Source organism: Lethenteron reissneri, chromosome 24, assembly GCF_015708825.2.
Source record: "Lethenteron reissneri isolate LAM-NWPU_2019-01 chromosome 24, ASM1570882v1, whole genome shotgun sequence".
Taxonomy (NCBI): Eukaryota; Metazoa; Chordata; class Hyperoartia; order Petromyzontiformes; family Petromyzontidae; genus Lethenteron; species Lethenteron reissneri.
This window is the reverse complement of record NC_083802.1, coordinates 3,919,325-3,944,318: the sequence shown is the minus strand read 5'-3', so window position 1 is coordinate 3,944,318 and position 24,994 is coordinate 3,919,325. Positions and strand designations below refer to the sequence as shown.

Genomic DNA, 24,994 nt, shown 5'->3' with positions numbered 1-24,994 from the left:
ATTTCCTGTTCCGACTGACACCGAGTGGCAGAATTTTCTAGAATGGCTCACGAAACCCCCATATACATAGATGCAAGCGCAAATACAGGCATAATTAAGGCAGATGCAGGGATAGTATTGCTGAATGGAGGGATAGAAATATATGGAGAGGGATTGTGTCAAAGAGAAACGTAAAAGTACAGAGACAGTGATACAGATAACTAAAATTGTGAAACATAAAAATACAAAGCGAGACGCAAGAGAGGCATTCAATAAGACACACTCAAGAGACTGAGAGACCAATTTGCAGAGAGAGAGAGTGAGAGTGACATGGAGACATGTGCACTTCTTCTTTCAGATGGCTGATGTAGACGCAGAGCACCAGCTACAATACTCTTTGGTTTTTTCGGTGAAGTCACGTAGGTAAGAAACACAATTTTAATTAATAAAAGTAAAATAAAAATCACGACGTTTCGGAGGCAACACAAGCTTCCGTCTTCAGGTGGAACCGTCACAGCACGATTGCTGTATCAAGCTCTTTACTTGATACAGCAATTGTGCTGTGACGGTTCCACCTGAAGACGGAAGCTTGTGTTGCCTCCGAAACGTTGTGATTTTTATTTTACTTTAATAAATTGTAATTGTATTTCTTACCTACGTGACTTTACCGAAAAAACCTAAGAGTATGAAACCTTGCAGTCACGAAAGCTTCAAATCTAGAACAGCTACAATTTAACATTCCGGTGGTCAAGCAAGATAACCAGGTCGGGAGTAGCGAAGTGTATCACTGTGATGTCTCCTTCGTTTTTGTGGATCGGGCATTGCGTCGTAATACGTGTTATGGTCTGTTCTGGGTGACCATAGTCGCACACCAGAGAGTTTCTAATTTTCCATTTGTGCATCAGGTATCCGCATCTGCCATCGTTTGTGTGGATGCGGTATTAAGTGGCCCATGAGCTTTATGAAAGAGAAATTTGAAATGGAAGACATGAAAGATACGAGAGAAGCACAGGGAGAGAAATAGGAAGGAGACGGAAAGATAGACAGTGACATGGAAGGGGATGGAGAGAATCAGGCATGGAGCCTCTATAATGATGCTCAATGTGACACTAACATGTGGACAGAATTTCTATAAAATTTAGACTTTTATTTTATTTTACCAGGTAAGGCCCACTGAGCCCTCTTTCAGAAGCGACCTGGCCACAAATGATAGCTGAACGAAGTGGCTTATCGTGCAGAAATGTATTGCAGCCAAATACTCAAAACGCATGTTGATTCTAAATATGGAGGAAACAACGGAGGACCCTTATATACATGTTCTTAAATTGAAGCTTTTTTCCCCATAACACTATATTGGAAACAAGTCCAGTGAACCTGATCATCCATAAATAAAACTAGCATACTCTGCATGGAAATCAGTTCATGCAAACAGGTACTAAGCGACAACAAAAATACGTATTTTGGTTTGAAAAATATATGTAGTTTACTCTAAAGTTTCCACCAATTTAAGCACTATTCTTTAACGAGAGTATGGTGTTCCACAACGTTCTGTCCTCGCCCCTCGGCTCTTTTGAACACATCTCCTGCGTGGAAACATAATCTGCAATCATTTATATGCTGATGACACCAAACTAAATATTGACTCCACCAGCCACTCTCACATTCTGCCTTGACACAGTCTCATCTTGGATTTTGTTGTATTCCGTCAGATAAATGTTGCCAAAACTGAAAAACCCCTTATCAGAAATACTCCAATTTGAGTATTTGTCTCTTGAGGCCCTGACATTACACTGGTGAATAGTGTGCACCATCTTGGAATTGTCATTGGATTCCAAGGCTTCTTCTCTTCCAACATATTTCTTCAGGACCTCATAACTCCATCTGTCCAACATCTTGTGCATCTGCCATTTCCTTACACCCCAACTTCACGATTGTAACTCCCTCCTCTACGCATTCCATACTCCTTCAGCTTATCCGATATCGTGCTGCTAGACTTCTCACCAACATCTGTCAATGGGACCACACTGCCCCGAATACTCCAATCGCTCCACTGGCTCCCAATTCAACCCTGGATCAATTCACGATCGCACTCAACGTCTTCAAGGTTCTTTATGGACTTGCCCCTGGCTACCTCTCCCCTCTCATCTCACACCACTTTCCTCCATGCACTTGCCACTTCAGTAATCAAGGCGTCTTTTGAAGCCCCAAGTCAACCTTTGATCAGTAGGAGTCATTCATTCTCCTCCGTTGACCCTCATAGTCTGTCTGAAACTTCCTTCCACACAGCCATCCAACTTCCTTCTTCATATTCAAGACCAGACTCAACGACTGTGAGCCTCTCTCTGTAAAGCGCGTATGCCCACTGTTTCTGTAGAGTGTTGCATTTAGACACTGCATGCATCCAAATTTGTATTGGTTTATTATTTCCTTCGCCGGTTATATATTCGTGATGGCCACGTAACTACATTTCGCAAATTCTACACGTAGTTTTATACACCATATCTGCATGAATTCAACCAACATAATTTGAATATTGAATTAAGATGCCGTGTGACTACTAAAAAGAAAAATATACAAGCACAGTAAACATTGTCTACAATTCTTCAACAGTGACCTCACTATTATGACCCACATTGCTGCTAAAATACCACCATTCACATTCACATCCATACAAGTACACTTGCACAGATGACCTGATAGCTATATACACACTCACACATGGACACCCACTTGCATTAATATGCATGCGTGAACTGCATTCTTTTAGTGTGGTTAAAATGCTAGCATTGTTGAAACATGTGCTGAGAGGATAGATGTTTTCTGCAGAGAGTTATCTCACCACCCTCTCCAATAGGGTTATATTATTGGAGAGGGTGGGATAACTCCACGGCAGAAGCCTGCTCTCATATTCGGTACAGGCGCAATCCTGCAGTTTCTTGGACATGCCACTGCCGGCAGAGTGGTCTCCACTACAGTACAGGGATATCTAGGGAGGACCTTTGGAGGGTATTTTGGCCTACTCTTGGAAGACGTGGGAATTACCCACACTCTGCCCTGCCACGTGAAAAGTGCTGATCGACTAAGTGCGGTGTTGCCGTTTACACTGCTAGGTAAACACGGGCGGTTAGATTGATTAAACGAACAGGCAACCTCTGGATTGCAAATCCAGCGTGATAGCCATTACACCATAACGACACCCTGCTCTTACATATTATGAAAAAATAATCCTGTCACGGGATAGAGAGACTGAAACTGTTGTAAAATAGTACAATTTTTGGATGAAATTATACACAAGTGTGGCTTGAATGTTCTGCCACTTTCATGAAAGACACCGAGGTAGTTGAATTGAGGTAAGAACATTCACTGATGTTCTACACTCAATCACCTAAAATACTGGGATGATTAGGAACATGATTTGTGATGCATAAAATCCACCCGAATAACGAAAACATTCTCACAGGTCACCTGGAACGTTCCTGCAAAGCAGAATGAAACTCGCCAAGTTTGCTTGGTCAACATTTGTTCCGCAATCTCTACGATTCCAATAGATATGTGTGCTTTTGTGTAAGTTTCGTAAGGTAACTGGAATAAGCACTTAAACACAAACATCCAAACCAACATTAAATAATATTGGTAGTGCTGTCAGTTGGAGTAGTTTACTCATAATTGGAAGTCAACCCAGCACATTATCCCCCCCCCATGACCAATAAAATCAGTAACCACAAAGTAAAAATACATCAGTGGTCGACCTGAGGAGAACCTGGTCCCCACGATGGGAATATGGAATTTCCACCATTTGTTAATGGCTGCCAATGGAAATGAGTGCCATCCCGAATATTCACTGCAGACACTTTTGAGACACTTTTGAGACACTTTTACTTGACTTGATGTAATCTTTCTTTGGCAATGATCTGGAAAGCATTCAATGAAAAGCCAGGCGTAGTAACTATTCTCTTGTTAAAATAGTGTTATTTTCTGAAAAATGTATGCAACATAATTTCGCTAAAAAAAACGTTCCTAATCATACATGGTATCTTTTCTTTGCCCAAGTGAACTTTGGATAATAAAACCGTCCACAATTTGGTTTGAAAATTTGAGGTAGTTTAGCGTCATGACTTAAAAAAACAACGGTTATAAAAACATTACAGTAGACACTTGACTCTGTATATATATATATTTTTCTTTTGGCTACTCTAAATAATAAGAATTAAAAAAACATTTTACATCATAGTAACATTCGGACATTCTGATGCTGTTGTAGATGATATAGTTTAACGTTGTGTCCAAAAAAAGATCCACTCATTTAAACAATTCCAGTCAATATGTATCAGTGAGTAACAACATCAATAAAACAAAAGGCATGTGTTAAACCCTGAAGAGATGAACAGAAGACACGGTTGTATTGAATGTTAAGTCCGGAAAATGCTTGTATTATTTAAAAGAGCACTCCTGGAGTGCAATTACGGGCATGTGAGACTCCCCCCAAAGACCTGAGATGCCTGTAGTTGTTGACATGAGATTCTGGTGTGGGATCTATGGGTTGTGGTGAATTAGAGCTGAGGTAGTGATGACGTGAAGGGTGTCGTGTTTGTTTCTGGAGCAGGGGCTCAAGCCTGCCTCTGCGAGTCGCTGCAGTGAAGCTGCTCGCGAGTCGTGGCAACCAACTGCCTCCACATGCCGTTCAGAAACAGAAGCCTCCGCAGTTGAGACTCCACTACTCTGAGCGTGCCTGTGAGGAGCAGAAAGTTCGCTGAAGTCTTTAGTACACAAAGCTGGAGCTGGAACTCCAATATCTCCATTGCCATTGCGGACGTCGCCCTGAACCTCGGTGCGGGCAGTGAAAGCACAGTGTTCTGTTACACTGGAAATGTCCTTAACTGGATCCTGAGCACGGCCAATCGCAGCGTCGCTGTAAGAGTCTTCAGAGTTGAAAAAGTCCGCTTCATCTGGCAGCTTCTGAAATGCGCATGGCGATGTCTGGTTGTCTGTGACCTCCATCTCGGAGTACTCCGATGCTCCTTCAGCAGTGTTTGTCTGTCACAACAAAAAACATGATTAGAAATGCAGATTTTTTTTCAAAACTCTCTTAAATTATTTTGCAACTTTTGAATAGGCTAACAATATTACCCATGGACACGCCTATCATATTAAAATTGCCAGGGCCTGCAGAGGCTGCTGTGTTTCACCGCTCAGTGTGGGAACCTCTCCAGCAAAAGCATTCATTTTTCCAGGAGGAAATAAAGCATACAAAATAGTATACTTCTTACTGAAACGGTGGAATTACCTTTGATATATATAAATCCAAAGTTATGCAACCGAGCTTGTCCAACTATTTATTATTATTATTCTTTTATTGTGGCTATGCTGGGGAAATTAAGTTTCACGTGGCTGTCCAACACAACTATGGTCATAGTCATTGAGAAGGTTTCATTTGATCAACTCCTCATTTTATGAAATGAAGAATTATTTAAGAAATGTTGCATAGCAGTATGCCCCGTGTTTCAGAGATTGGCTGCAGAAACCCTTTTATAGGATTTTCCTCTTAATCCTTTACACAGCAGGGGTCGCAATTTATCACACACCCTGCTGTTGGATTGTTTGCCGCACAACAATAAAAAAATATTTGTAATGCTTAGACATGGAATTTAGCCATATTGCGCACTATACCAAATTGGATATGACTTTTTGGTGCAGTCATCAACTTGTTACACTTGTGATCCCAGTTTTATCGCAATGTGGCTACAATGATTCAAACCCAGGTTATTGTCGCTGATGACTCTGCACTCTGACCTCCTGACCACCTCTTGAATATTGTTGCTGTTGTAAATATAACCGTTTGGATGAGGGCACATGTTTAAAAGTACAATTGTACAAAGCTGTCCCAATGAACTACATGGCTTCCTCGTCTATTGTGTCCTTCCTTTATACTGCTCCTCTCTTCATGCCTACCACGCTTTTCCTACCCACTATAGCCTCGTGTCTGAGACAAGGAAAATATATTTCCACTCGACGCAAATCTAGGTGGCTTCAGAAGAGTGGTGATTGGGAAGCAAGGTGAGAGATTGTTCAGAGTTTCAAGACTTTTTACAAATGTAGGCAGTGTGTTCTAGGAATGAGCAGAGTGAATAATTATTGCTTTTTAAGTCATCATACTGTTCATAAAATGTATTCTCTAAGGATGAACATTGCATCTGCGGGAGTGGATGTGGGATCAAGGAGTGCCAGTAGGCTTTAGAAACTGTTGGTCAATTCCTTACTGTATATATAATGTGGAATGTAATGAAAGCTCCAATTAGGATATGCTATATGCGCACCTTTATATTCCGTAATATTTCACTGCATATTTATAAACGGGCTCAGTTTAATATTTGAGGAAGGCAAAAAGTGTTATGGGGTCACCATGATGTCACAAGTGTTTGTAGAGTCAAAGCCCCAGATCGCTTGTAACTGCCTCTGACATCATGCATCTGCTTGACGAGTTGCAGGGACAGACTGAGCCCACCAATACGTACGGCACCTACTCATCTAGCATCCAGGACACATTAACAATACAACCACAATGAGGTATAGGGCACCACTACCTTATCCTCGTGGTTCTAATCGTTCATTATTAATGCTCAAAGCTCAGACAGCTGCTACGAAGGCCAAGACTTATGCAGTATTTCCATGGGAAATGAGCCAACTTGGGTCATGAACCAGGGAAGTAGGTTGGTGTCAGGTTGGCCTTGCCAAGCCAACCTGACACCAACCGGGCTCTGGTGCTGACACCAAGTGGGCCGGGAGGCTCCATTTCACACAGGGCCACACACTTTTGACAATGGCCATGATGTCAGTGGTGCCTCTCTCTATCTCTCTCACTTACGTCAACTTCGTTTTGACTTCAAGCCTGTGGTTTTGTAAAAATGAAAATGGCAGAAAATGTACAGAATTTATACGTTTTGTTTGATATAGCCTCACCTAACCTGATTGACTATTTATTCACAACTCTGCACCTATCAGTACATCATCCTGTTTACGTTATTGAAAAGAAGAGGTGGCTGGGTGGCTTGGCAGAATATGGAGCCAGCACCGCTGAATACCTGGGTTCAAACCATTCATTAAACCAGCACCTGTGAATAAACAGTCCTCAAGTGCAGCAAGTTGATGGCCTCAACCCAATTACTGCTGACTGCACAAATAATCACATCATTATTACCTTTGTCTTTTCACTCAATTTGACACGATTCTGACTCTAAACTTAAAACATTTTGGTTTGATCAGCATGCGACAAACATTCTTAGCAGGACATTAACAGGTGTGCCCTGAGTGAAAAGAAAGGTAACTTCAGAAATAGATCTGTGACATTATCTCGCAGGGTCGTACTCTGACACAGGAAAACGCACAGCAAGCTGGAGGGTTCTCAATGGAAAATTTGTAATCTCATAATATGATGCTGATAGCACAATCTGAATTTAATTAGGGTAAATGTGAGACCCTGTAATTGCTCGCTCACACCACTGTTGGTAGAAGAGAATCCACTATACGGTGGTTATAAGAGCCCCTCCAGAGGGTATTTGGCCTACTCTTTCATACTGGTCAGACGTCTTAGTGCAGTTCCTGGATCGCTGAGCCTCTTGCCAGCAGCCATGGAAATGTCGCATTAGTAATTTTAGGGTTTAACGTTCTTGAACGATGCCTGCACAGCCATAATAATCCACTCACTCTCTTTTTAGCAAGTTGTACTGCATTGCCTCCAGACAAAGTGGAGGCACCTCGTAAAGAATGGTTAGTCAGCTTATATATTGCCATAGCACAAATGTTCAGCTTTGTTAATCAAAAATATGGTGATAAAGTTCTACTGAACCACTCATTGACCTGTTATCCTATGAATTGAAGGTACCTTGTATATACTATCCAGACAAAACTGTATGATTGATCAGACTTACATCATGATGTGTGACACTATTTTAGAACAATTTATACACAACATAACTATGAAGGCATCCATTTATAATTGTAAATGGAAATAGACAGAACAACGCATACATGTGGTGATCCTGCATTGGCAGTGGTGCACAAATATATGCAACACGAAAAAATCCAACACATTCATCAATAACACTGTGGCGTTAACAGGAAAATATAAAATAGGTGATGTGTTGGGCTATGCATCGTCTTCATGGCACGTACAAAAATGAACGTCATTGCATGAAATTTTGCCTTTTATATATTTGTACTTGTAAGGCAACAGCGTTATTGAGAAAAGTGTTTTTAGCCCAACGAGCCTTACCCAAAATAAACTCACCGATATATATATTAAGCTTAACACACACTATGTAGTACAAGTATCGAAGGAATGTATTTATTAAGAGAGGCAGTAAGCTTATGTAGCAGTACGCCCGCGTTTGTGCCGTGACCTTTGCACCCACGTCGACTCATGGGATTTACCTTAATCAGCTGCTGTGGGCTGTCCAAACTACGATATTGAGAGGTGCTCATTAAACTCTGCAGCTCTGCTTCCACCGCGGCTGGATGCGTGGCTCGCAATTGAACAAACAGAGTGTCGGGGGTTGTTATTCCTCTTGCTGCGCTGCAGAATGGGATTGCATGACCATTGCTGTGTGGTGCCATCAGAGTCTCCAGCTCATAGGCCTCAGGGGCAGCTTCTGCTGCCGATGCCTCCTGCTTCCCATGTTGCGCAGAGGGAGAGCCGGCCATCCTTCGCGGCACAGATGACGACGATGCCCTGGCATGCCAACATGGGACGGGGAAGAACAAAGGCACGCGTGATGTCAGATCATTCGTGTATCTTGGGTCATCATCCTACTTGTATTATAAATTATCCATCCTAATTTACTGTCAATGAAAGAAAAAGGGATTGAATCGCAAAGAGATTAGTGCGCTCGCCATTGCAACAGATTTCCTAAAATTTATTAATTGATTAATGGAGCAGCCAGGTTATATCTGCAAGCATAGCAGAACTCTTATTATCCATCATTCTCTTCAGCAGAAATCGTATTATCCACAGCCATCAGGGTATCCAAGGTTCTTCCCATTATCGATGGATTCCCAAGCAGTCATATGTATTTTTGATTAAAGAGAAACGTTTAATCACATTTGTAATTGAGCCATCTGTATTGTGGCCTCGCAAGCTATGAAATGCAATGGGTTTCCAGGCATGCGGCAAAGGGCAACTTACCAGAGAACCCTAAATGAGGAATTATATCCATGTTGAAAAGTACATAATAAATTAAGGATTCAGAATGGAGTCGGCGTTTATCTCACTTGAACATGTGTACAGTTCACACACACATTGGAAGACACCTACGGTTAGCACGATTGGCAACGTACAGTGCAAAATAAGTTCAACATACGGAACATACAAGTCGAGTCCTACCTGCTGTTCCCAGTATGACTGCAGTGGTGCAAGTCGCTGTGCACCCTTCGTGTTGTGTTTATCATGTGAGTGTAGGCTAGGTAAACACCAATAAATACAGATTTAGACATGTTATCTAATCTCAAGGGAGAAGAGGCAATAAAAGGTGAACTTCCCGGTAAGACATTTTACAAGCAGCTCTGGGAGGTAGTGATTAAAGAACGTATTTTATTTATTAGAAACAACTGCTGTTGTTGCTGTTGTTTCTTGCTGTAGCTGTCCCACCTGATGACGATTGCTTGTGTTGCGATCGAAACGTCGTGATTTGTTTTATTTTATTTCTACCTACGTGACTTTACTGAAAGAACCAAAGAGTATGGATTCCTGCAGTCACGAAAGCTTCAAATCAAGAATGAACCAGAGTCGTGCTTCGTCCATATTTGACAACGGGGATGGGGTGAATTCAGCATCAACGCATTTAATCCATTCATATTCTAAAACGTTTGTTAAATATTTAGAGTTAGGCAGCATCACAGAACATGTGTGACTAAGAAGCAGTGTGCCAGACGGCGAGGACTGTGCATTATTGGAGGTGATCTGAGGAAAGATTATGTCTGCAAGTTTCATATCCAGTGGCCTTGTCTCTCCACATCACAGATGCGTTTTACCATCCTTTTAAATCAAATATTTTAATAATAATTTACTATTTTACCCACCCTGTATTTAGAAAACCCATCTATTTAAATAATGATGTGCATGTAAAAACGAGCTGACCACCTGGGGATGTATTAAAAGTACATTTGGTAAAATAAGCCGGGAATTAGGAAGATGTTGGAAAATTGCTAAAGGGAAGCCTGCTGTGACCAGCTTAGCTGGAACAGTCAGCCGTGAACTTTGATCCTGCCGCCATTATGATTGTAAAATATGCAGCAATGTAACAATTAAACACCTTAAATAGTACCGTCTGTATTATCGGCATTTTATATCAATGTTACTCACAAGTTTATGGTTAACTCAATGAAAAAAACACAATGTATACTCAATGCTACCTTTGATGGAGGTCATATTTTATCATGAGTTCTTAAATTTCACATGTTGAAGTCGAATTAAAATATCCAGGAATGTTAGGAGATTATTGATAGTATTTTAAGTGTCGTTTGCTTGTAAAATATGAATCGTCTCATGAAATTACCATAAATGCACAAAATTTCTAATCTCAGAAGCTTCGCAGGTTGAGCCTGGTTAGAACTTGAATGGAACATTTTTGGGGTATACCAGCTGATGGAAACTTGGACAGGCTGATGGCAGTACAGCTGTGGACTTGTGAATATATATATGCGTGGTGCTCTTGAGTGCTACCTCCCTATATACACACCGGTATAATCCGAGTCCTCTCATGTCCGCCCACATGCCAAACACTCGTCAATAGAATTGGCAAAACATTCCAATGCAGGACACTCTTCGAGGAAAAATTCTGAGATTCAGTGGGAGAAGTGAGGGCATTGCTACACACTGCTATAATGAATCATATTCACCGTAAGCAAAAGAAAACACAGCAAAATATATATATGGACATCCAAGTTAAGTTTAAACAAACGTACACTTGAGGAAAATAAAGATTTTATTTTTGAATGTGTCGAAAGCTAACTACGTATGTGATTGCTGACTCATTCACATACCCCCCGCTTTCCTATCTGGATTTTATGATTCTTCGTCGTCACCCAACTCATGCACACGTTAACCTGTTGTGCTCGTTGACCTGTCACCATTGTGGCTTTTGTGCATATCACTTTGCCCTCCATGTTAACACCCAAGAGTGCCGATATGCCTGTTTTCTAGCATGTTACATGTTCATGCACCAATCGACCACTCTTATGCTGTCTCTGCAGCTTCTATTTGTCAATCCTTGATCTTTGAAACCTCACCTCAGTTTGTGTGTGCACTGAGTAATGGAGGCACACTTTTACCTTGTGCGATGTTGACTGATGCATTATTTTTCAAAAGGCGAATGGTCAAGTCTTGTTATAAAATATATCCATGGCATCTAAGCATGAGTCGCAATATCTTTCGTATCATCACGTATAAAAAAATATAATACTGGCAGTGTGGAGCTATATTTATGTCTTTACGCACGCGAATAAAAATATCGTACACGTATTTAACGTGAGGATAACATCACTTATCTGACCAGCGGCCCTATTATCCATGACTCCTAATATCCACGGGGTCTCGCCGAATCAGCAATTTTTTGCATTATGCGTGGTTTGCAGAGAGACATGACGACTGGTGTTTGCCAAGGGGGAATGCCATCACCTACTTTTGTTCAACGTCACGTTTGACTAAGTGTTCAATAAAACTATGCCTAATGTGGGCCTGAGAAACTTGGATCATGAGGAAGATGCAGCTGTTAGCTAAAACTCTGGCTTAGGAGTTTTAAGTGCCGAACATAGACACTGGGGCCTGAAAAAAGGGGAGCTTTCAACAAATGATTTGATGGAATTCATTACTGTTATTGCAGATGTTTGATATAGCTTATAGCTTTGGAATTTAACACGAAGAAGAGGTGTGGTTTAAATAAAATCAAATCGCGTTAAACGTGCCTCACATCATCAGATCTCAGAAGCTAAGCAGGTGCAAGACTGGTTATTCAATGAATGGTGACCGCTAGGTGGTGTAGACATAGGGCTAGAAAGTGGTGTTCCGGTGCGGGTTTTGGGTTTTCTCCGGACTCTCGCATATCCTTTCACATGCCAAACACTCCTTTAAAGTTTTGACCAAACATCCTAATAAAAACGAGTCCTACGACTCAGTGAGGCTTTATTGATCAAATAATAATCAGTGCCACAACAAAAATTATGTGTGAACACAGTGGGCAGTAATTACAATTATAATTCATTAGTATTACTATAATCCATTATTCATTATTATTCCTACATGAAAATAGTGCACATTGTGTTTTTTTATTATATAATATATAAAAAAACGTTTTTGTGTGCCTTACAAAGGAGATTTAGTATTGTTGAGTGTTTGTTTTTGTGTTTTCTCTGACCCAGTTTTCACGGGGCTGGTGATGCAGGTCCTGCAGTAGCCTGGTAGTTTTGGGGAAACATCACCAAAGGTCATGGTAAAGGCCCTACATGATCACTCACTACGTTATCACTCACTGCATTATCACTCACTACATTATCACTCACAAAACGTATGCTATTCTGTCGTGGTGTCAGAAGTAACTCCCAAAAATGAAAATTCAAACAATAATCATCATTCCCAGCTCTTTTGTTAACCCACTGTTGGATGAAGCCCTCCTTATATCATGTCAGTCACGGGGACTGTTCTTACCATGCTTCATTATGTTGGTCAATGTGGGGCGGTGAGTGAAGCACCCGAAACCGGTTCAGACATCACTCCCCATTGCTGTTGGCCATGGCCAGGAATCAAACGTATGCTGCGGGTTCATCACAGTGCAGTTTGCAAAGTACTGTAAACCAATGCTTCATTCAAGTTGAAACTTACCCACAGCTCAATGGTTTAAAAATCTAACAATTGCCCCCATTTGCCTACATTTATGCATGTCTACCTTAAAAATGCTATTATTCCTCAATCACATGGTTAAATAAAGGTCATTACATGATATAAAAAATATATACTTATTCTATTGCCAGTGATCCAGAGGTTTCTCCAAATATTTAAGCAACTTCAAAGGTCTGCAGTGGCACCTACAATTAACTGTAAATAATGTTCAGTACAAGCAAAGTGCATACATTGAAGACTCTCCCTGCAGGTGCGGGATAACAATTGTTTGCAGAGAACACTTCCAATATACGGCATTTTCTCGATGACAGTTCATTAATGAGAAGAAAAATACAATGGTGAAGTGGAAGCTGACTTCCAGTCATCAGCAACTATGTAAATGCAGGACTGCATTAACATAGTGGATTTGTTTTGCCCCACGGATATGAATTCAATGTCCAACTCAAAGCGAGGTCCAGGTGTTTACTATGGCTCTGTTCTCGTGTATCCTTTCAATAAAATAACAAGAAACATCTCTCGATTCGAGAGCTCTCTGATGTCATTTCGGGGTTGTGCCGTGCATTGCTCAACATCATGTCACGTGGCACAACTCGAAAACAGATCGGAGAGCTACGCAGCACAGCCGTGAACACCTACACAGTGGTGTAACTCTCAACATCACTTATTGTAGAGGCCGCACGCTGAATTAGACACGACATTTAATGGGATTAAAGTTAGGTGAGGTTTCAGCTAACCCGAGGGTGGGCAACCACAAAAATCCATGGAGTGCACAGTTCAATGTTTAACAGAAGCATGTTGAAATGCAGGATGCATTTTCATGTTATAGTGAATATAAGGCTCTTCTTTTTAACTCGGTGACCCAAAAATACTCCAACTTGTTTGCTCATGTTAAAATGTTAGATTTTTTGGGAATTCCAAAGGTGACAAACATTTACATTTAATATTAATAAATGTATACAAATTGGAGTGAGATATTTACAAGTACTGTACTCTTTACCTCTTAAAATAATAACGTTTCATAGCTCTAATGTATTCCTTTTTTAACGAGCCTGATTGGTGATGAGACACAAAATATTTTAACCAGTTAAGAATGTTCTTGTTTAACATAGCTTGCAGGATCATACTGATATAGAAAGCCTAGAGACTGATAGACCAAAGCATATTTTATTTTTTATGTGGAGAGACAAACGGAGTTCTGTTTATTTTATCACGAACGTTATTCTACTTTCTATCATCAGTCAGTCACACACACAATCAGCTGTATGTAGGTTTGTAGGCTTACACACGAGTGATAGTATTACAGCTGTCGTGGGCCAAACGAGGCTGCAATAATCAATCCTCATCTCTGACCTCAGGCAACCCAGAACTTTGAATCTCGTCTTGAGTCAATACAAAATACTTTTATATTTGTGGTCATAGCCAGAGATGGGCAAAATTTTCCCATGAAGTTTATGTGTGCTCGTAGAGAATTTCAAATCGAGCATCATATGTCCACATGACAGAATTGTTTTAAATTCCTAATCTTAAAAAAGGACTGGGTTATTCATGCAAATGTATTTGAATATTTGGAGCAAATGCGTCAGTTTAAATATAATAAAATATACGGGTTTTATCTTTCAAACGTAACTGTCGCATGCAATGTTTCCCATCCACCCATGAACGCACACAAATACAACGATCCCACCTCTGTCATTGTAGACCATGGGGGCAAAAGTGTTTTTTGACAGGCACAGAACATGAGGGAGTGGTGTGGTCAGTACCATGTCCACTCCAGTTGTCATTTAGAGCTGAGCCAACCTAGAGCAGGCCCAGAAGATGCTCAGATACCACCGATGTTATTCTTGGCCAGGGGTTGAACCAGGTTATAAAGATTGTCGTGCAGTTCACCCACTGTCGCAGCTCATATACACACAAAAAAGTACTCTGTATGGCTGTCCAGAATGTTGAGGGAAGGGTTAGGCCACCACAGCACACGAGGGGGTGGTGTGGTCAGAATCCGGCTCAACCGTCTTCAAATCTCCATACTAAGCTTTACACATCACATTAGGTACTGATTTAAGGCTAAGTAGGCCTAGGTGAGGTACAGGATTGGTTAGATTATAGCCCAATAATTTAAGCAATGGCCGGGAATTGAACTCGGTCACTAGGGTCACAGCGCATTGCACTAATCATTGCGCTACCACTTGTCATATAACACTGGATATTTGTGTGGTGTCACAATTGAGTGCACCAGTCACGCATCCTATGAGATGTATTGAGCCCTGCTGGCCCTTCTCTGTTGCTTCAGCTCAGGGCATGCGATGACAGAGCCAAAAGGAGGAAGTGGAGGAGAACCTGGGACTCACAGTCCCCTACTTGTCCACCATTTGCACAAAGACTGTGCGATACAAGATCGGATTTCACCCGAGAGAGGTCATTTAAAGTGCATGCAGCTTTGACCTGTGTTGTCCCACCCGCTCGTGTCCAGTGTCTGTTTTCGGGAGGCTCATGTGAATGCATGCATGGTTTTGTAAGAAACCGGTGAGAAAGGTTGCCATTTTATCATTGTGAAAGCTCGCTCATAAACAAGTTAATAGATGTGGCAAGAAGGATATTAAACATACTTTACAACAGCGGAATGTGTTTTGAACTGTTTTCTTCTGATGCCTGTATATCTGGAGTTTGCATGTTCTCCCCATGGTCGTGTGGATTTTTTGCCAGGTCCTCCGGCTTTTCCCTCCACATTTAGAAACACGTGTTTAGAGTATTTGGCTGCTACACATTTCCACATTAGCCACTTCGTTGAGCTATCATTTCTGGCTAGTTCACTTCTCAACATGAGCTTTCTTCCGCCTGATGACGATTGCTCGCGTTGCGATCGAAATGTCGTGCTCTATTATTTTTTCTACCTACGTGACTTTACCGAAATAACCAAAGAGTATGGATTCCTGCAGTCACGAAAGCTTCAAATCAAGATAGGAGCTATAAAGCTCAATGGGCCTTACTTGGTAAAATTAAAATATATGTTTAAGTTTAGTTATAAAATAAATCTTCTTGGTTCTTTCGGTAAAGTCACGTAGAAGGGAAATAATAAAATATTAAAAATAAAACATAATATTTTATTATAATAAAACATAATATTTTATTATGTTTTATTTTTATTATTTTATTATTTCCCTTCTACGTGACTTTACCGAAAGAACCAAGAAGATGAATCCCTGCAGTCACGAAAGCTTTAAATTAAAAAATAAATGTCAATAGTTTTTAGTTTACTATCTGCAACATGCTCTACTTACTGGTAATTTAAACTCAATGCATCAGCAGCATATTTCTCATTTGTATTTATCTGTGTGTGCATGCATGTATGTGTGCATATGTTACTTGAGTTTGCGATTTAATATGCATGTTTGTACAATTGCTTCGGTATAAACCTGTCATAAAGACAATGAATGTGATCCTGTAAATAATTTATCGATATCAATTTAACGAGTAAGTTTCATTTTACATTTGTATGGAATGTGAAACTATATTAACCTTAAAACTGTCAACAACAATTATCTATAGCAATTTAGATGATGGGATGCGCTTCAGAATTTATCTAGCTCCCTTACTTTACAGGGGACACCGTGGTGGCGTGATGTTAACTGCCTCGCCTGGTCTACAGGAGGTCACGGGTTCAAACCCAAACCCAAACACTGACACTTTCATGTTCTCAACATTTTTTTCCCTCCACATTTTAAAAGATGCGTTTCGAGTATTTGGCTGCTATACATATCCACATCATGTGCCACTCCGTTGAGCTATCATTTGTGGCCAGGTCGTTTATGAAATAGAGCTATACAACTCAGTGGGCCTTACCTGGTAAAATAACAATTGTTTAGTCTAGTTTACATGCCTTCTGATCACTTTATTATTTTATTATTTATCACATTCTCACTCTTTTAAAAGATGTTCAAATGTACACTCGTGAAAATTCCACATACAATTGTACACTGCGTGAGCCCTGTTAGCTCATGCCCTGCCATCTGTGCTCGGCCTACTTTCTACGTTGTGTAGCATGCCCAGTTTATTGTTTTTTTTTACTACAGCGCAGCCTTAATAAATGCTATAAGTCACGGCTAAAAGTTGTTGACAGATCCTTTATTTAGTTGACAAATCCCCATAAACCTAAGTTCGATCCCTATATTTGGCCATCATCGGTGACCAGTAATATCTGAACCAGTGGTTTGCCTTCCCCCTTCACCTACGTACACTGACCAGCAAAGTAAAATACGGTACAGTAAAACAAAAATCCCACGACTAACGTGATATAAAGCAGTCAACTGACAACAGACTGTAAGTTATTGCTATTATTCTTTCAACATGACCTGGACATGCTCAAGACGAGATGTGACGAGGGCACATTCTCCGATCTCCGCATGCCCGTCATGTGGAGTGCAGCTGTAAATTAAGTCAGGGCAACTGGGTCTCCTCCTGGGTGGGGAGTAGGGACGCAGTGGTTAGCACACCGATCTGCGTCACCCGAGTTCCAATCCCGACTGCGGCTATTGCCAGTGGTTGAGTGATATCTGAAAAACAGACCTCGGAATCCCTTTCACGAACCTGCACTTAGAAGTGTGGTGAAATATGGTCAAACAATCCCCATTACCGATACAATATGGGGAAGCCTTCGTTCAGCAGTGGATTGACATTTGTACGTGAAAAAAAAGACGGATTCCCGCAAACAACACTTCAGGGTAGTGACAATTCAATGGTGTGCAACCTCAAGTAGAGTTCATAGATGCATCACCAACAACTTTGTATTAAAAATATTTGAACTTGCCGGGGTACCTTGTGACCTGTGTAGTTGAGTTGGTGGCATCAATGTATTCAGCGTGAGTGCTGACTGTGGAAAATGGTTGCTCGATGGATAAAGTATAGCCATTTAGATGATGAGATGCGCTTCAGAAATAACAATGATGCAAACTAACTTGACTGTAATTACTGTATACAGTAATTTTGCTGTGACGGTTCCACCTGAAGACGGAAGCTTGTGTTGCCTCCGAAACGTCGTGATTTAATTTATTTTCTTTTTTTACCTACGTGACTTTACAGAAAAAACCAAAGAGTATGGACCCTTGCAGTCACGAAAACTTCAAATCTATAATTAATTTTCAGCCCTCTGACAATGCACTACAGGATGGAGGCCTCCCCAGCACGTCAGTCATGTGAGATGTTTGTGCAATATTCACCACAGTGATTGATGTGGGTGAGTGAAGTGAGTCCCAAGACCTCTTCAGATATCAATCACATCGCTTACCACTGACAGTAGTGGTGGTGCCGTGATTAGCACACTGCACTATGGACCCAGTGACCCGAGCTCGATTCCTGTGCACTATAAGAACATGGATGCTCTTTATAAATGTGTGGGTTTATAAAAGTTTCACACCAACAGCTCTGTTGAGGAGCATATAAATCAAATGTCTTACTCTTTCACCGGCAAAAACTCTGTACCAGGTGTAAATTCAATCCACCTGGACAGAAAATAGTTCGTATCAACGGCAAGGTAATGCAATATTTTGCCAGGATATCACCGCTAATTGGTGAGAACCCCACTAAATGTATGCATATGCATTGTGTGTGAAAGGCTTGCCACATCTTATCTGCACACACCATACTGAGCACAAACTTAGCCCCGGTTATTTGTAAACATTTGATCATCGTTAATTCCGTCTCAATTCCGTGCTAGCCCCACGCGGGTTTCCAACAGGTGAAATGTCAGAATAGAAGTTACTTCATATTTATAATGGAAATCATTTGTATGCTTGAAGAACAAACTTTGCTCAGTTATTCCCAATATCATTGGGCGCCACGGTGGCGAGATATTAAATGCCTTGTCTGACATACGGGAAGTCACGGGTTTGATCTCAACCCTGATGCCTGTATATCTGAAGTTTGCATGTTCTCCCTGTGGTCGCGTTGATTTTTCTCCAGGTCCTCCGGCTTTTCCCTCCACATTTAGGAACATGCGTTTAGAGTATTTGGCTGCTACACATTTCCACATGATAAGCCACTTTGTTGAGCTATCATTTCTGGCCAGGTCAATTCTCAACAGGAGCTATGAAGCTCAATGGGCCTTACTTGGTAAAAATTAAAATATATATTTTTAGTTTGGTTAAAATATTTCTTTCAGTAGTTTTTCTTTTCTATCTTCAGCATGCTCTCCGTAGTGATAATTTAAACTCAATGCATCAGCAGCATATTTGTCTGTGTGTGCATGCATGCATGTGTGCATATGTTACTTGAGTTTGTGAGTCAATATGCACAATGTTTGTACAATTGCTTCGGTATATACCTGTCATAAAGACAATGAATGTGATCATATAATTAATTTATCGATATCAATTTAACGAGTAAGTTTCGTTTTACATTTGTATGTAATATGAAACTTTATATTTAGAATCAACATGTGTTTACAGTATTTGGCAGCAATACATTTCCACGTGATAAGCCACTTAATTGAGCTATCATTTGTGGCCAGGTCGCTTCTGAAATAGAGCTTTATAGCTCAATTGGCCGTACCTGGTAAAAAAAAAGAATTTGAATAGTTTAGTGTATGGTCATGCCAATAGTTGTAAGAGAGTCTGTTTTCTCCAACACATGATCCAAGCACAGCAAGTTTGTTGCTTGAGTTAAAGTTACATCAATAATCATCACGTTATGTTTAGAACCACTTGAGATCCTATGAAGTAAAAAAGACGTCAGCTACAAATACAATAAGACGTATCGTAAAGCATTTCACTCGAGAAAAAACCGAAACCAAATGAAACTAAAAAGATGTAGGACGTGGTAAAATAAAGCGGCCTCAAAAGTAACACGAAATACGACAGAAATAATTAAAGAGACAACATCACCAATATGTGGATGTCACGACTAATCGGATACAATTCTATTAAAACTCAATTTACCGAAGCTTATCTGGAAGAATTGCAGACAGGCATAGAATGTATGACTCAAAGATGTTCACGGCAAAAAGAGAACACAGTGCGGTAGTATGTAAAAGAGATTATTGGTGTGCAATGCACGAGTTGGCCAGGACGTACCTCGATGGAAAGTTTTACACGAAACACATTATGGCAAACTTATGATGAGATTATGATATGATTTATGTTTGCTCAGCAGATGTGCCCAGTATGTGAGGGGCAGAGGTGTGGGAATATTGCCAAGTGTCAGTGTGCTGGTGCTGTGTGGAATTGTTCCACATATTTTCAGAACTATTCTGATGAGAGAGGACTGTTTCCGCATAGTGAGGAGGAAATGGCTCTGTGTTTTGGGTCCACATTTTGCCAAACCCCCCCCCCCTCCCTTCACCTCTCTTTAATTTGTGGATTAAGTCTGAAGAGTCTCGGGCTGGTGTGCATAGCGGTATTCTTGTGCCATCTGTGTCGGAAATTTTTAAATAATGAAAAATAAACAGGTCACCAGAGTCTTGAATTAGCACCACTGATATCCTGAGCTTGAATCTGGGAAAGTGCATGTGATTCTAAATGCTATTCTCGTGTGTAGCGAGTCCAATCTGGTCACCAATGAATGCACACAACAACCGTCGCATTTTTCACTGACATACCAGCTAAACTGCCGCTCTGGCAAATAAAAAAAAACGTATTGGTTTGACTGCCATCCGATTAACATTTCACTTTAGCAGGGCATGTGGGAACATGCACCCTCTAACGTGTGGATAAAAAAGGTCACTTGAAGGGCTCTCTGCTCTCAAAAGAATATCTGTGTTATCTCCTATGCTGGGCGATGTTGTAACACAAAGGGTGATGCACTGCTCTGTGAGAGTGATGAATGGAAACATTGGCTTAAAGAATCCTAATTTTGGAGCTTTCGTGACTGCAGGAATTATTCTTTGGTTCTTTCGGTAAAGTCACGTTTAAAGATAAAATAATATTATTTTATTATTTTATCTTTATACGTGACTTTACCGAAAGAACCAAAGAATAATTGGCTTAAAGCTTTCGTGACTGCAGGAATTCATATTATTTTGGGTCTTTCTGTAAAGTCACGTAGATAGGTTCAAAAAATAAGATAAACAAAAAACTACGCAACATAAGCGGCCGTCATCAGGTGGAACCTATCTACGTGACTTTACCGAAAGACCCAAATAATACAAATGGAAACATTGTTGCATAGCATGATGTCAAAAGTACAAATTTAATAAAACTGGAAAAGTCAAACATATTAGGGAAAACAATTAAGATGTTGGCTTTGAAAGTATGATTGATTGCAAGCAAGTTTTAAAATATTTCTTATCCACCTCCGATTAGCACGGTTGGCTCTGTATGGTGTGAAAGAAGTTCAACACACATACATGAGTGACAGTCAAGTAATTGCCTGCGTTAAGAGTAATTCATGGTGGCTCGCCCTAATATATCTGGTGTGATGTATATGGCACATTTACATTTGTAATGCACGGGTAACTATGCTATTTGTAAGGTGTGTTGCTAATATTGATACTATAAGTTGTTGTTCTTCAAGTAATTCATTCTCAATTGTGCTTTAACCTATTTATTTCTACAAAGGTATGGTAATTACAAATCAAAATCAGTACACTGCAAATTGAACCTCATTAAGCGAACAAACCTTTGTTACAAACAAGCAATTTTGGTAGTTTATCAACCTTATAAAAAAATCAATTAGATCAGCGGTGAAGTAAGGGGGAGGAGGATGGTGGGGAAAGGTCCAGGAACAAACGGGCTGAGGGCGGGGGATGATTCGGCATCAATTACAAAAAATGTAAGTACAACTTAATCCCGACGTTTAAAAATAAATTAACCAGTTCATCATGTGTATGGTTGATTAAATTACGCTTAAGTAATGGTTTACTGTAATACGCGCTCAGCACATGAATATCGTACAAGTCAAACCGGTGTTTTTTTTTTTATAAATAACAGAAGCCTCATTTAACTATCACAGTAAAAGCGTAATAGTCGAGTCCTATTTGTACCGCAGTAAATCAACGTCGAAAACATTTAACATTATCTATCAGTGGTTTGGGATTTTCATTGGTTGAACAGTATGCTTTAAGACAATGGTGAGATTTCTACCATAACTTCCTTGTCATTTGTGTGGGGGAATTACCTTTGAATGCTGGCTACTGTAAAGTAGGCATTAATGACTATAATGTCATTTAAACGATCAAGCCATTCCATGTAAGCGTTTAAATCAGGCAGTACATTTAACATTTCAGAACAAATATAGTGGAACCAAATTTATATTTCCTTCCAAAAGCATCAAGAAATATCAGTGTGTTTCATCTCGACTTAAAGCTTTCGTGACTGCAGGAATTCACATTCGTTGGGTCTTTCGGTAAAGTCACGTAGATAGAACAAGAAAATAATACAAAAAATCACGACGTTTCGATCGCAACACAACCTTGATGACGATTGCTTGTGTTGCGATCGAAACCTCGTGATTTCTTTCATTATTTTATTGTTCTATCTACGTGCCTTTACCGAAAAACCCACAGAAGATGTGTTTCATCTCGTTATAGAACATTGATTTATTGAGTACAACGGAGCATGTAATATTTTCACAGCATTCCTGCTTAAGAGCGGCAGCCCTGGAGGTACCTTTGCCGTGCTTTGTGATGGTGGAGAAGGCGTATGCCACAGACAACGGAGGCGCCCAGTGTCACACACACGCCAGCCATCACGCCCACCAACAGGTGCAAGCTGGTGCTTGAGAAGATGCCTGTGAAACAAGCCGCATGCGTCGATGATTAAAAGCGAGAATCAAACGTCTTTTGTAGTGTTTGGTGATTTGTGTGTTTTTTTTTTCCAGTGAGGTTTGTGGGGGTGCTGACATGGAGGAGCTCGTGTGTCGCTTGTTTGCACAGGTTCGTGGTTTAAGCCCAGCGGCCGCCCTGGTTAATACTGAGGGGTGTATGAAATAATATGAATATGCATGCCATCTGCTTCACAGTGGACGTTAAGGCTCATGTGATGTTCATCGAAGAAAAGGTTAGCCACGTGTGTGGGCGTCACGCTCCAAATTTGTCAAATTTGAACATTTCTCGCAAACTGCCCAACTGGGTCAAACCACGTAGCAGCCTTCGTGATAGCCTTGCACTATAAGAAGTGCACGGATACAAACGTTGATTTGGTTTGACGAGCAGTTGTTTTGTACAATATTTATATGTGCAGAATGTTTTACCCGCATGTGTATTGTGGCCCACTAATTCGTGTTGACTACAAATGCTTTAAAAGCCAGTCTGCGTGCAACAAACCAATATGTATTGCAGCAGCATGCTCTACAGCATTTTAAGGTGCACTTTACATTTTTGTGAGAGTGGTTAGCACATTGCACTATGCATCAAATTCCAACCCACAACTAATATCAGTGGAAAAGAGGAAAATCTTCCTCTTCAAAAAATTCCCCTAACCAGAAAACAAACTCCACTGACTGACACGGTCCAGCGAGGCCTTCGCCCAGTCGCAGAATGAAAATGGGGCTACGATTTACTGAGGGTAAGTTAATCAACGTAGTTTTAGACAACGTACGTTTAAGCGTTTAAATCATCCACATTATTTCCCTTGACGACCAGACGAATAAGGATAGGGGTTGTTTTTTGTATCGAAAGAAAATTGCGGCCGAAAAAAAAAAGTTTACATTGACAACTTTACATCAAGAACATTGTTCTGGTTTTATCCAGCGGTTTTCAACGTCTTTCACACCACGGAATACGTGGCGCACATGCTTCTGCTGTGCAGAGCTCTGATTCCTGAAACAGAAGTTGCTGCGCGAAGTTACTGCCATGTGACGTTGTGATGGCAGCAAATAAATCCCAGCCCTGGGTGAGGCTGGTTCAAGCCCTGAGGTGTGCCCAGCATACTCGAGTGTGCAAATGTACTTATGATGACAAAGACAAAGACAAATATGCCACGTATAGCCTTAACAGACTGTTGGGGCACGTGATGTTAACGAGCACTCATGAAGGCCGGAACGGGCACACGAGGGGGTGGTTTGCCAGCACCACGTCCGGCCGCCTTTGTCTCTCTAGTGGCGATATTTCACACACCACACAAGGAACTCATTTGAGGCTAAGTACACTACCACTCCTCATAAATCTTCACTTGATGTGTGTTGCCAACACGATGGCGCATACGGAGAGGTTCGGAGGGATGAAACTCGTGGAATAAAATATTCACGTAATAAACTGCTTGTGCGTGCAGTTCCCATTGTCCTCGTTCGAATTCCAGACTCACTGTGATGATTTAATCATGACCAATGCATTTATGGACACGCTGTGTGTTTCATGCATTCATTATTTTATTATTCATTACGTTTGTTTACCCAGGAAAGCCTCACTCCGTCTTGGTACTCTTGTTCAGGATGGTCCTACCGACTGTTCGCTGTCATGGGTAATGTTGCGATGTGTAATTCCAATTGAGTAATTCGCAGGTAATTGTTCAGTATTGGAATGTTTGGCCAATACCAGTTACATTTCGCGTGTTTTTCCTGCTTTTATCAACAAACCTTAGATCCCGCAGGAATTCCCTGCAGATCAGCGAGAACATACTAAAAACACCACACAGAAAGTCGCCTGAGTCGGGAATCAAACACAGCGACTTCCTGCTTTGAAGCACGCGTTGTTACCACTCCTCCATCTACCATTTGAACGTGTGTTTAACAACATAAATTACACTACCGCTGATACAGACACACATCACACATTTATAAATACATGGTACCATTTATACCGCACCCACACGCTGGTATCATGCAACTCGTCAGTTTCATGCCGCCTGTTGACAACCCTCGCATTGCCCAGCTCTAAACTTGAGACATCCAAAAGTCTGCAGTGACTTATTGAGCATTCGGCGTGAACAACTATAAACCGACCAGGTGGCTCAGCAGCAGAGCGAGTGGCTCACAATCGGTAGATTGCGAGTTAAACGACTTGGTGAGGGGTTGACCCAGCCTATCATCCCTCTGGGGTCAATAAAATTAGTATTACACTGTGGGGAAGACAACATGGGTGGTCATGAATTAACTTCCCCCTGTCGTAGGAATATGGAATTTGACAACTGGCTTAGGGCTGTAAACCAAGACACTTCCTCAATCCTCAAATGATCAAAAACATCACTTTGACTTGACTTTTTTGAA

At 40.8% G+C, this 24,994-nt stretch overlaps 1 protein-coding gene across 1 annotated transcript in view; it reads right to left on the bottom strand.

Annotated features, from left to right (window-relative positions):
• Positions 1-649: 649 nt before the first annotated feature.
• LOC133346429 (immunoglobulin superfamily DCC subclass member 4-like) overlaps positions 650-24,994 on the bottom strand; it is a 346,604-nt gene continuing 322,259 nt past the window's right edge. Inside the window, exons 18-20 of the mRNA XM_061557994.1 lie at positions 22,459-22,579; positions 8,407-8,704; positions 650-5,013 (exon numbers count right to left, since the gene is read on the bottom strand). Of these exons, the coding sequence (XP_061413978.1) occupies positions 4,513-5,013; positions 8,407-8,704; positions 22,459-22,579 (920 nt within the window). The 3' untranslated portion in view covers positions 650-4,512. The remainder of the gene's footprint in view (positions 5,014-8,406; positions 8,705-22,458; positions 22,580-24,994) is intronic.